The 14,071-nt window shown below is 42.0% G+C and overlaps 1 protein-coding gene across 1 annotated transcript; it reads left to right on the plus strand.

Annotated features, from left to right (window-relative positions):
• The first annotated feature begins 1,172 nt into the window (after positions 1-1,172).
• On the plus strand, positions 1,173-5,776 carry LOC125384429. Its single transcript, XM_048403548.1, has 2 exons — positions 1,173-2,313; positions 4,578-5,776. Exons 1-2 carry the CDS (start codon positions 1,506-1,508, stop codon positions 5,630-5,632), a joined length of 1,863 nt encoding a protein of 620 aa, XP_048259505.1. The 5' UTR covers positions 1,173-1,505; the 3' UTR covers positions 5,633-5,776.
• Positions 5,777-14,071: the final 8,295 nt, after the last annotated feature.

Raw genomic sequence — 14,071 nt, forward strand, 5'->3', positions numbered from 1 at the left:
CTAAGATTTCGAATTAACAGCGTTATGTTTCTTAATTCTGAAACTACGCTTACTGACATTACTTGTCCTGTTTATCGGAGGCAGTTGCTGAAGACCAATTCTAACCCGGATCTTCACGGGTGGAGAAAGACGAGTAAATATAATTTATCAGTGATCAAAATGATGTCTGATGCAGTCTTTTTTTGACTTGTACCATATGTCCACGTGTTCTCGTTTCCACATTGGGGGGTCGGGTAGCCTGGTGGTTAAAGCGTTCGCTCGTCACGCCGAAGACCCGGGTTCGATTCCCGACATGGGTATAATGTGTGAAGCCCATTTCTGGTGTCCCCCGCCGTGATATTGCTGGAATATTGCTAAAAGCGGCGTAAAACCATACTCTCTCACTCACTCGTTTCCACATTAACGGTTGTCTTGCCTTTGCATGTGTTTGTGACAGGTGCCACCGGTGGGACAGGATAGGGTCGCATTTTTTGCAAACACTGGTATCATCAGTATTTGATAGTGGTTCATAAAGACATGCTTTTGATGTTATAGGAAATGTAGTATGGATTCCGCTGTCCTCAGAGATTTGTTTTGATAATTGACAGGGTTTTGTCAGTTTTATTATAGGCACCATAACATACTCATACCTATACCCCTTACATACGCAGACGCACGCACACACAAACACACACATGCACACACAGAGACACACACACACGACCTCACAATACTCATTCACACATACCCATCCAGCTGTTAACTGTTACATGACCAGGCATGCGTACAATATGCAATTGGCCTTGACGAAAGATATGAATGTATGAACACATAACAAAACCATTAATGTCCTTTCAGCTGAAGTTATGTCTCTTGGATCGGGCTTTAAATGAAAAATAACATTCATACATTTGTCCATGACATTAACCTAGGAAACAAGGATGTGTTTACCGCCCGCCAGCCAATCACTAACTGCCTGTTAATTATAGCTCTTCGGTACTATGAGCACATTTATAACGACAATAAAACAACCATGTATTATTCTTGCTACTTGCATGTATTACTTTACTTATGTTTAATTTGTTGGTATATGTGTGCTATGCTACGGTTAGCAACAATTTGCTCATCACACATTGGTGACACTGAGTATGACAGGTGGTGCTACGTACATATTTATGCAGGTCATACTGACCTAGCTTGTACCAGCTACATAAATCCCTTCCCAAATGCACTCTTAACCTTTCCAGTTTATTGCTTAGACAACGGCTTGTGCCTACAACAGCCACACCCATCGTAGTCGTAACTATTTGTTTTGACAGGAAGGAAGTTTGACAGGAGCATGCGCAGACATGAGTTTCCTCTCAGGAAGCTTACAAGCCTTCCTCCCACGCATGCGCAGTGGGTACAGGTCAGCAGCCATTGTTATCAGTTGTAAACAATGACAAGCAGTTTTTAATCGTAACCATCCTGCCTCTCCGGGCGTGTTACTCGAGTTGAAATTAGCGTAGCCGTGCTTCACAGTGAGAATGCCACCTGTGAGACGTAAAAAGACACCCAGGTCATCTAGGAAGTCAGCAACCCCGGGGCGATCGGGTAACGCAGAATCTCATGTCGATCTCCAGATTGCTGATACAGGGGAAATTCTTCACGCGGAGAATGTAAGAATACCAGGGGCTTCCACAACATTCCAGTCTTCAGTCCCAAGTCGTGCGACAGAGAGGCCGGTTACAGTAAGAAGCAATGACAGAAGAGATCAACGTCCATACCAGACATTCCCTAGGAACTGGTCACTGCCCCATATCTGCAGCTATATCAAAAACATACTCAACATCACAGCTCCATCAGGCCTGACCCGACAACAATACCAGCAGTTTTATACTGACAATTTTCACCTTCTGCACAACCAGCCCTCCGGGAGTGACAACATCCCTGATAATGACAGAAACTCTCAAGAGCTTCCTCCGGACATCCCCCCACAGTCCAGTGTTAACCTTTCAGACATTATGATCGCATTTCAGTCACTGAAACAGACAGTGGAAAACCTACAAACGCATGTGCAACGTCAGCAGATCACACAACTGTCACAACCTCCACCACCACAACAACCCCCACAGCAGCCACAACCAAATTTCTCAGTGCCTGAACATTTCATCATGGACCCACCATCCGGCCCTCACCATGGTTATGGCTTATACACGGCCAGATTTGCCAAAGACGACCCCTTCGCAGAGGAGCCCGAAGGTAACTTCCCAGCTTTGCCACAACAAATCTTGGATGGTACTACACCTGAGGTGGAAGTGGTCTCAACTACACTCCGGCGCCAAATATGTGAAGGTAGAGATATCAACTTAGCTCTTCTGCTTATGCCAGATGATCTTTCTACTCCGTCCAAAACTATACATGTAGATGACATGGACTTGCTTCTTAAGGGGTCTAACAATGGGGATTCAAGATTGCGGCAGCCATTAACAATTGGTAACTTCATCATTGCATTTGGTCGCTATAAGGACATCATGATTAGTCGCTGGCCACAACGCAGGAAAGAGATGGACAAATATCAGCGCACCATCATTGAAATGCATGCACAATACCAAGATTTAACGTACTACCAGTACCACAAGCGTTTCTCGGCAAAGGCAGCAGCATTACTGGAGCAGCAAAACTGGAAAGTCAACTGGGGAACAGTGGATAACGAGTTATACAGAACAATATTCACGGGACGACGACTCAATGCATGTCAACTTTGTCACGATGTTGGACATTCCACACAGTTTTGCTCCCTGGTTTCTACCTCTCAAGCTACCAAAGCACAGCCATCACACTATGACGCTCCTGATCAACGGTGGCAGTCGGACAAAAGAGCTGATCGCCATGGACGAGCAATCATCATCCACCAAGGCATTCCAATTTGCAATAATTACAATGCCGACAAGTGCATCCATGTCAACTGCAAATACAGACATCTGTGTTCCTTCTGTCGTAAACCCCACTCTGTCCTGAAGTGCCGAAGTCTAGACACAGAAGAAAGCACCAGCAAAAGAAAAGATAAAACATCTTCAAAAAAGAACTGACTAGGTGCAACTCCCTCCCCGGTTTCCGTCCATCGCCTATCTGCCAACCTGCTCAACCATCCAGACAATGACTTCGTGACAAGACTAATAGCAGGGATGACAAACGGATTCTTTACGGGTATTCAAAACCCTCTTGCTCAATCAAAATTCGGCAAGAATCTCATCTCTGCCAATAAGGATCCAAATGCCACTAATAACTTATTACAAACGGAGCTAAATAAGGGTTACCTTATTGGTCCGTTCACAGAGTCCCCGTTTCCCTATCATCGCATCAATCCCATAGGGATCGTGGAAGGCAAGTATTCTCGGAAACAACGCATGATTGTTGATTTATCAGCACCGCATAACGACCATGACAATCCCAGTCTAAACTCCCTCATCGACAAAGAACAGTACTCCCTGGTGTATGTCAAGCTGGATGACGCCATACAAATCATCAAACATCTTGGACGACACGCCTATCTGTGCAAAGCTGATATTGTGGATGCTTTCAAACTGATACCCATACATCACTCTCTCTTGCATCTACATGGTATCCATTGGGACAATTGCTTGTACTACTTTACCAGACTGGTTTTTGGATCCAGATCCAGCCCTAAAATTTTTGACCTGTTATCTCAAGCCATCTGCTGGATCGCAACCTACGTGTACCACATTCCTCATATTCTTCATCTACTTGATGATTTTCTCACAATTGACGCAAATAAGAACGAGGGCAATGCAACCATGAGCAAATTGCGACATCTCTTCAACGATCTCAAGATTCCTTTGTCACCAAGGAAAACAATTGGCCCTACGACATGTTTAGAGTACCTTGGTATCATCCTGGACACTGACAAGATGGAAGCGCGACTCCCAGCTGATAAAGTAGCTAGAATCTTTGCTGTCGTCGATTCAGTCCAAGAGAGAAGGAAGGTCACCAAACGACAACTGTTGAGTGTGTTAGGACATTTAAATTTTGCTATGCAGGTAATTAAACCAGGTAGAGCCTTTGTTAGCTACCTGCTCAAGCTGGCACATTCTGTCCCCCAGCTACATCACCATGTCAATATTACCCAGGAGTGCAAACTAGACTTCTCGATATGGCGTTCATTTTTAACAGACTGGAATGGCATATCATTCTTCTACGAGGACGAGATCGCAGCACCAGAGATAGAACTCTACACAGATGCAGCAGCATCCATCGGTTATGGTGCTTATTATCAGGGTAAATGGTTCGCACAGCAGTGGCCAACAGACTTGCTCGATATCCTGAATGGTGACCTGTCAATAGCACTACTTGAACTGTATCCAATTGTCATGGCTGCTGCAATTTGGGGAAATTACTTGTCAAGGAAAAACATTAAATTCCATTGTGATAACAGTAGCACCGTAGAGATCATCAATAAGTGTAGATCAAAATCACCTTTCATCATGAGACTGGTCAGAAAGCTCGTACTGACCGCTGTTTGTGGTAACTTCCATTTTGTTGCTGCTCACGTACCAGGTAAAGATAACTGCATAGCTGATTCTTGATCTCGATTACAGATGGACAGATTCAAGAAGCTAGCTCCCAAGGCAGACAGTGTGCCTACCCCATGTCTTCCAATCACAGCAATCAACATTCCACCTGCTCAGATCTCAACAAACTCTGGTCACAAGCACTCTCCACGAAAACGCAGGCGGTTTATAAATCAGGACTTCATAATTTCCTGAACTTCATGGCCATGTGTAGTGTACGCTGGTGGCCTGCTGCTTTGCCTCCTATCACAGAACAAACCCTCTTGTGTTTTGTAGCACACTGCTTCTACAAACTACAGTATAAGTGTACAACAATCAGGAGCTATCTCGCTGCTGTGAGGTTTGCTTATCTAAGACATGGAATTGAGAATCCATGGTCAGTATGTAACACTCTTAGGCTAGAGACCATCATGAAAGCAATTCAACGGATACAGAGCGTGCCGGCAGCAGAGCGTTTACCTATAACTATTCATGTGTTGCGCAATTTGTGTTTCCAATTGGACAAGCGTTTGTTCAATCATTATACTAACATGTTATTGCAGGCTGTATTTAGTCTAGCCTTCTATGCCTTTTTGAGATGTGATGAATTCACTTGTGCCAAATATGTGTATCAAAAACATTTATCCATGAATTCGATTACCTTCAACGAGGAATACACCTGCTTTGATCTGTTTCTCAAGCAATCAAAGACTGATCAGCTAGGGAAAGGTGTGACAATTACTGTACATGCAGTGCCCGGACCAACTTGCCCCGTTCAGGCAATGAAAAACTATGTTAACCTGCGCAATCAGTCTCAGGCCCGTGCCTCGGACCCTTTGTTCCTCACCGATTGTGGTATACCTCTCCACCGTGACTATTTTATTCATAAACTACATCAAACTCTGGCGGCAGCAGGATACGACTACAAGAAATTCAACGGACATTCTTTTAGAATCGGAGCGGCCACTTCTGCAGCTGCAGCTCATGTACCAGACCATATGATTAAAGCCTTAGGACGCTGGAAATCAGACTGCTACGCTCGGTATATCAGAGTCGATAAGGGCTCCATAGCTGCAGCTCAGCGCAATATTGCTCATACTTAGCATGCTCAGCAGCCCGTTTATCCTTGGCTATTACATTGTGTATATACTCTTTGTAGCAGTTTCTATGCAAATTCTTTGCTTCAGTGATAGTGCACTAATCTTATGGTTGACTCTTACTTTGTCTGACCTTTTCAATCTTCCTGTGCAGCCTCTCAATGGTGTAACTCCTTCAGAGTAAGCCTTGGCGTTATAGTCCAAGTCCAATGTCGTTCAGGCGTAATAATCCTATATGCCATTACTAGGTATTATTTTCTTTATGGGGTATTCTCAGCCAGCTGTATCATGGTATTTTATTTTATCCACATCTGGCTCGAATTGTGGCCTTACTATCCTCCTCAAATTGCTGGGATAGTTCCCCCTAAAGTTCAATAATCCACATCCAACTTGTAGGCTACTTGTATGCTCATTTATCGCACCATTTTGTACCGTTCTGTGTAGTCACTCGCTGTGCTCTGAGGCTCAGAACTATAGCCAGCGTTTGATCCCAATGCTTGGGCATGACCGATGCTCGATCATGTACACACTTAGTGCCAACGATTTGGCCATGTCATGTTATTATTTGCAAGTGGCCAAATCGTTTCCAATGCTTGGCATGATTGATGCTCAATCATGGGCACCCGTAATCAAACCTGAGAATTCCCCATACGCCAAATTTATAATTTTGTATTTTATCATAATAAATGTTTGAAACTACTTTGTGTTTGGTTGTCGTTATAAATGGTGCTGTAAGAAACACACACGTGGGTAGACGTGACGCACACCCACCAACATTGGCAATGTGTGTTTATATCTGATGGCCAAAATTGCTCCCATGACTACTTCGGTTTGCAGATCATGTAGTCCTTTCCCAGCTGTCCCAGTTTATGTCAGAGGTTGTATCATAGCTAAAATGGATAGAATTATCAATAAACCGCCCGCATGTTATCAGAAATGAGTAACTTGATAATGCCATCATAGTGCTTGACGAGCTATGATCACGCCCGTTGTTAGGTGACGTCCTACTGATGTTCAACACTGACGTCATCTGGTTTATTCTATGACGTTTCCATATTTGTAAAATTGGGTCAGTGACATTCGTTGTGTGTTGATTGCAGTTGATGTTTCAAAACCGATATTGTTGTTTTGTGGTTTTTTTATAACAAATTCTATCCAATTTTGCTATAATAACGGTAACGCTATTTTTCAGGGCATTATCATTTGTAGAAGCCCTCGGTCTTTTCAGTTAATGGAAGACCTCGGGTTTCTGCAAATGATAATGCCCTGAAGAATAGCGTTACCCTTATATTATATGTTACCATATTGACATTATTAATCCTACATCCCATGACCCTTTTGTCTCTCGTTATAATCCCATCTCGTATTATTTAGCAACTACGACGAATTATTATTTTCTGCGGGCTGTCACGATGAGAATGGTAAAGACATTGGAGATAATTGTGTACTCGTTATTTTCCAAACTGATAGACACGTAACTATTGATTAATGTCATTCGGTTCAAGGTAACTGACTTAAAGCCACAAAACCATTTCCAAATTCATTGGAGATCTCTGCCAAATGCAGAGTCAAGACAATTTGAATAATATTCTTTGGAAATGATGTGTTTTAATGGAACTGAGTGGTTTGTTATAATGATGACAGGAAACGAGGGAAGGTATTTCCGGTCACGTGACGGACTGGTCAGAGCAGCGCCATGTACACTCCTTGCCGGGCACCAGCAACCATATCACAATACCTTCCTGTCAGGAGAAAACATCCTACCAAGCACCGGATTTCCTATTTCGCGGCCTGGCACTCTGTTGTTACTCGTGGTTATCATGGAATTGTCACTGACGCCCCATATTTGTCATTAGCCTGTGGTTACAGAACAACCGAAATCACCATGGTGTTATTGACAACGTTCATATATTGATTTCCATTACATGATTGCATTTATAAGCATTTCATGAAATGTTATGTAAAATTTGTTTACCTTATTTAAGGAATTCGTCCAGAGATCTCAGTGCACAAACATCTAGGAATCACTCAAAATCTCTTTCTACCATTTATGTCTGCAATCGGTTTGGCCTAAATAAATTCTGTTAGAATCTCCTTCCATATAGATACACTATATTCTGTTCGTGGTCGTCTATTATTGCTTGCAAGGTGGTGCTTAAGTTCAGAGACATGCGATGACCTGTTCATCGTCAGAAAACCATCCGATTCAGTCTCATTAGGATATCATAATTGCATTGACCATAAATCTATATTCTTCTGACATCATATGTCATTTGAGGAGACCATCCATCACGGCTTATAAGTGGGAATGGCAATAGGTGAGGTGAAATGGGGCTAAACGTCGCGTCCAGGATTATTGCACTTATATAGTGATGTGCATGCTCGTGTGTGTGTGTGTGTGCGTGCGTGCGTGCGTGCGTGCGTGCGTGCGTGCGTGCAAGCGTGCGTGCGTGCGTGTGTGTATGTGTGTGTGTGGCTGCTTGAACTAGTCCGGACTGACGCCGATTTATAGTGCTAGCTCACTGAGATACCATGCCGCAGTTTAACATGAATACCCCACTAAGCCACAGAACAGACTCCGAGCAGACCAGTCCTTGTTTTAGCCCCTTAATGCCGAGCGCCAGACAAGGTAACAACAAGTACCATTTTTTCAACGTCTTTTGGTATGACGCGGCCGGGTGGACGCTCTACCACTAGACCATGGAGGCGGTCTGGGAATGGCAACAACCTTAAGACATCACTGTACAAGTACAGGAAGCTAGGGTACACTCGTTCTCTGATGGCTTATACCACAAACAAAACTTTGCCGTCACGTATGTTGTGAATAGTTCCGGTTACTTAACCTATAAACTGTTTTTGCAAAATATTCTACATGGAAATAAAGCCAATAATTTTGAATGACTCTGAAACTTTGTCCAATTTTTGAGGCCTTAGAACGAATACAATATACGACTTGTAAAAGATTTTGGGGCATTTCACATTTTGGACATTTTACAAAGTACACCTAATGTAATGGCGAACGATGAATGTGGACGATATCCATCATTTAATGATTCTTTACTCAAATGTATGAAATATTGGTTAACACTTATTCGCATGCCCGATTTCCGTCTTCCCCCCCAAAAGGCTATGACATGCTATACCTTCAGATGTGCAAAACATATAATTCTGGCCAACATCGGTTAAACAGTCATTATGTTTTAAACCTGGGTTCGGTAATGCTTATAAATGTCATTTATAAATGAATTAAAACTGAGGCTTAAAGTCATTTCTTCTCAAGAATGGAAAACTACAATAACTGAATGTGAACAAAACATGCATTATAAAACACAAGTGGAATCTGAACAGTATATACTGAATAAATCTTCATTTCACGACATGAGATTAAGAACGGTAGCGGCAGGACTGCAAATAGATATTGCACGCTGTATAACATTAGGAGTGAGTGAGTGAATTGGATTTTACGCCGATTTTAGCAATATTCCAGCAATATCACTGTGAGGGACACCAGACATATTCTTCAAACATTGTACCTATGTTGGGAATCGAACCCGGGTCTTCGTTTCGACGAGCGAACGCTGTAACCACAAGGCTAATACACTGCCGCTATAACATTAAGAAAGTAAATAGCATATGCACATTCTACAAATTAAATAGCATCCAAGATGAGTTCCATGCTGTCATAAAATGTTCACTGTATATTGAGGTAAGGAAAAAATATGTTCCTAAGAAATATTTGGATAACGGTACCATCGAATCATTTTGTAATCCGATGTGCGAAAAGCGAACAATTGTGGTAGATTTACAATTGCTCATTTACACCTGTACTTCCTTTGCCTTTTAGCTTTTTGTGTGAAAGCTGTATGTAGGCCAGTGGCCTTGAATACAATCAACAGAATTGAATTGAAAAATGTTTAAAATTCGAAATCCTAATATAATAAATGGAAAAATAATTGTAAAATGATAATAATATTTGGAGATTTGTAAATTGACTAAGTGAAAATTTCGGTCATTTTACACACTGACTGATTTTGCAAATTAACTGCACCATATATACCTCTGAATGTTTTTACTGAATAACCACTGGACGTGCTGTCATTGAAGTGTTTATATGGCAGTCTAGTTTATTGTTGTACAATGATTGAAATTGTGTTACATTGTTTCTGGTGAGATTCGGTAGACACTCATTGTTTTAAGTTTTGACAATGATTAGTTGTCAGGAATGTTGTACTGTTTAATGTAAGCTGTTTTGAGGAAGTTACTATATTTAGATGCTAGTGTCATGTGTAAACTTCCGGAATGCAGTGGACTGATGTAGAATATTCTGTAATGTTCAAAGCCGTTAGACTGGTGATGACAATGTGTAGACATTTATAGAAGCTAGTTAGACTGTATATAAATGGACAAAAGCACGCCTGCCGTATAGATCACACATTTCGTCTCTCAAGGTTCATTACATCAAGATCAGCGTTCGTGTGAAGTTCACTCACCACCCTGGATTCCCTGCCTGGGCCTTTCTCGGAAGCTTGACAACTGTCGCCGCTGGGTGAATATACTATTATCACTGACTATTGCTATCACCACTGTATTTTTATATTTGATACTGACCACTGCAATAATATCATATACCTACATTGAACATTGTACTACCACTCTACTGTGTATTGCATATTGTGATTACTGTGCAGTAATTTGTATTGATTAGTAAACCTACTTAATTTTATAATAAAATTGTTAATTGTATACCATTTGTTGGATGTTTGTTGGGTTTTGTTTTTTTTCCTTTAAGGACAGATTTCTGGGTTAATATATTATTTCAATATGGGAATCGACGCGTAAAACAAGACAGATGCTGGATATTAATAAATAAAATGAAAAAAGGTTATGCTTAACACTATTGATTAGAGACCGATTGTTGTGCATGTCAACGTCACGTCCACGGCAACCATGTCTTGCACCAATCTGTCCCATCTTCTGCCCTGATGTCTCTGTGACAAACATGCTGTCGAACACTCGCAGATCGACAAGGCTGTTGTGACCAGCTGCATCAGCACTCTCCACACCGCGGCCTCGCTCCTTCATATGACATTATCTATTACACTGCGGGCACGTAACGCACACCAGGTATTGACATTGTCATGCACGAGATGCAGCTGTACAAGCTGCGTAGATGCTATGTGCTGATACAGATTTATCAAGACATGTTCATGTATTGAGAAACATTAAGATGCATCGCTGTATCAGTTATAATAGAGGGGGCACGGGTGGCCCAGTCGTCTAAGGTGCCGCGATTCGCTGTGCAGAGTTGCGTCCCTTGGGTACGCCAGAAACCTATGATTGTGGGTTCGAATCCCGGTTCGCCCCGATTATGTTTCTAGGTTTGTCAGCACCATACCCGTGCTCGTGGGTTTCACCGAAGTGGTAAACGTCAAAAACCTGCATCACTTAGGGCTTTCCTCCCACATTAAGCTCACACGCCGCGATATAACTGGAATACTGTTAAAAGCGGCGTTAAACCAAACTCACTCACTCATATATAAAAGAACATATAAGAAAATGTCATGCAATTGGGACAACAAATACCTTCTTAAAACAATATGTTTGTCATTCTGAAGTCGTGTTATAAAGAATTATAACTCATTGAAAACTCACAAACGTTGTCGTCATATGGAGCGTGTTCGAACCCATACATCGTCATGAAGAACATGGTATCGCAACCATCCGATGACGATGGGCGACACCGTTGGTATTTTATGACCAGAGACATCATGACGACGAACTCATTTCTCGTGGATTGATTCGCGCACAGTCAAAGACGATTCCCATCCCTACGATCGATAAAGATCCAGCACTGATAAAAGATACTGTTGAAGATAAACAACATAAATCTCCGTACTCAAGTGTCAGTATACTCAAGTACCGGTATACTCAAGTGTCGGTACTCAAGTGTCGGTACTCAAGTGTCTGAACTGAGGTGTTCGTACTCAAGTGTCGGTTCTCAAGTGCCTGAACTTAAGTGTTCGTACTCAAGTGTCTGTACTGAAGTGTTCGTACTCATGTGTCAGTATACTCAAGTGTTCGTCCTCAAGTGTCCGTACTTAGGTGTCAGAATGTTCAAGTGTTCGTTCTCAAATGTCAGAATACTCAATTGTCGGTATACTCAAGTGTCCGTACTCAAGTGTCAGAATACTCAAGTGTCGGTATACTCAAGTGTCGGTATACTCAAGTGTTCGTTATCAAGTATCGATATACCAAGTGTCAGAATACTCAAGTGTCATAATACTCAAATGTTCGTACTCAAGTGTAAGACTACTCAAGTGTCGGTATACTCAAGTGTCAGTATACGCAAGCGTTCGTACTCAAGTGTCAGAAAACTCAAGTGTCAGAATACTCAAATGTTTGTACTTAAGTGTCAGAATACTCAAGGGTCGATATACAAGTGTCGGTACCTAAGTGTCAGTATACTCAAGTGTCAGTATACTCAAGTATCGGTATACTCAAGTGTCTGTACTCAAGTGTCAGTATACTCAAGTATCGGTATACTCAAGTGTCTGTACTCAAGTGTCTGTACTCAAGTGTCAGTATACTCAAGTATCGGTATACTCAAGTGTCTGTACTCAAGTGTCAGTATACTCAAGTATCGGTATACTCAAGTGTCTGTACTCAAATGTTCGTACTCAAGTGTCGGTACTCAAGTGTCATAATACTCAAATGTTCGTACTCAAGTGTCGGTACTCAAGTGTCATAATACTCAAATGTTCGTACTCAAGTGTCAGAAAACTCAAGTGTCGGTATACTCAAGTGTTCGTACTCAAGTATCGGTATACTCAAGTGTCCGTACTCAAGTGCCTGTATACCCAAGTGTATGTATACTCAAATGTTCGTACTCAAGTGTCAGAAAACTCAAGTGTCGGTATACTCAAGTGTTCGTACTCAAGTGTCAGAATACTCAAGTGTCGGTATACTCAAGTGTCCGTACTCAAGTGTCGGTATACTAAAGTGTCCGTACGCATGTGTCAGAATACTCAAGTGTCGGTAAACTCAAGTGTTCGTACTCAAGTTTTTAGAATACTCAAGTGTCGGTATACTCAAGTGTCAGTGTACTCAAATGTTCGTACTCAAGTGTCGGAATACTCAAGTGTCGGTATACTCAAGTGTCGGTATACACAAGTGTCAGTATACTCAAGCGTTCGTACTCAAGTTTGGTATACTCAAGTGTACGTACTCAAGTGTTCGTTCTCAATTGTCAATATACTCAAGTGTCCGAATACTCAAGTGTCAGAATACTCAAGTGTCCGAATACTCAAGTGTCGGTATACAAGTGTTCGTACTCAAGTGCATGTGCTTAAGTGTCGGTATACTCAAGTCTCCGTACTCAAGTGTCAGAATGCTCAAGTGTTTGTCCGGAAAAGTCTGTATTAAAGTGTCGGTATACTTAAGTGTTCGAACTCAAGTGTCTGTACTCAAGTGTCAGAATACTGAAGTGTTTGTACTGAAGTGTCTGTACTCAAGTGTCAGAATACTCAAGTGTCAGAATACTCAAGTGTCAGAATACTCAAGTGTCAGAATACTCAAGTGTTTGTACTGAATTGTCGGTATACTCAAGTGTCAGAATACTGAAGTGTCTGTACTGAAGTGTCTGTACTCAAGTGTCAGAATACTGAAGTGTCTGTACTGAAGTGTCTGTACTCAAGTGTCAGAATTCTGAAGTGTCTGTACTCAAGTGTCAGAATACTGAAGTGTCTGTACTGAAGTGTCTGTACTCAAGTGTCAGAATACTGAAGTGTCTGTACTCAAGTGTCAGAAAACTCAAGTGTTCGTACTCAAGTGTTCGTACTCAAGTGTTCGCACTCAAGTTCCATACACAAAGGGCCGTACTAAAGGGTCGGTATACTCAAATGACGGTATAGACATGTGTCCGTTCTCTAGTGTCGGTATACTCAAGTGTCGGTGTACACAAGTGTCTGTACTCAAGTGTCGGTATACACAAGTGTCGGTATACTTAAGTGTCGGTATACACAAGTGTCCATACTCAAGTATCGGTATACACAAGTGTCCTTACTCAAGTGTCGGTATACACAACTGTCGGTATACACAAGTGTGTTTTCACAACTGTTGCTATACTCAACTAAAGTGTACCTAGTCAAGTGTCCGTATACAAGTACCCTGACACAAGTGTGTGTACTCCACTGATGATTAGTTTGCCGAAACACTACAATAGGGCACTCCTCCTCCTCCTACTCCTCCTACTCCTCCTCCTACTACTACTACTACTACAAACGTATACCAGAATCCTATGATTGTGAGTTCGAATCCCGGTTCGCCCCAAATATGTTTCTAGGTTTGTCAGCACGACATCCCTGCTCGTGGGTTTCACCAAAGTGGTAAACGTTTGAAACCTGCATCACTTCGGCTTACCTCTCACATTCAGCTGACACGCTGCGA

The sequence above is a fragment of the Haliotis rufescens genome, unplaced genomic scaffold, assembly GCF_023055435.1.
Source record: "Haliotis rufescens isolate VD_foot unplaced genomic scaffold, xgHalRufe1.0.p SCAF_3, whole genome shotgun sequence".
Taxonomy (NCBI): domain Eukaryota; kingdom Metazoa; phylum Mollusca; class Gastropoda; order Lepetellida; family Haliotidae; genus Haliotis; species Haliotis rufescens.

Excerpts from the sequence above, each read along its gene's own strand:
- LOC125384429 (XM_048403548.1), top strand. The coding sequence starts at position 1,506 with ATGCCACCTGTGAGACGTAAAAAGACACCCAGGTCATCTAGGAAGTCA. Across the intron at positions 2,314-4,577 it reads CCGGCGCCAAATATGTGAAG|ATGGACAGATTCAAGAAGCT; the intron begins GTAGAGATATCA and ends TCTCGATTACAG.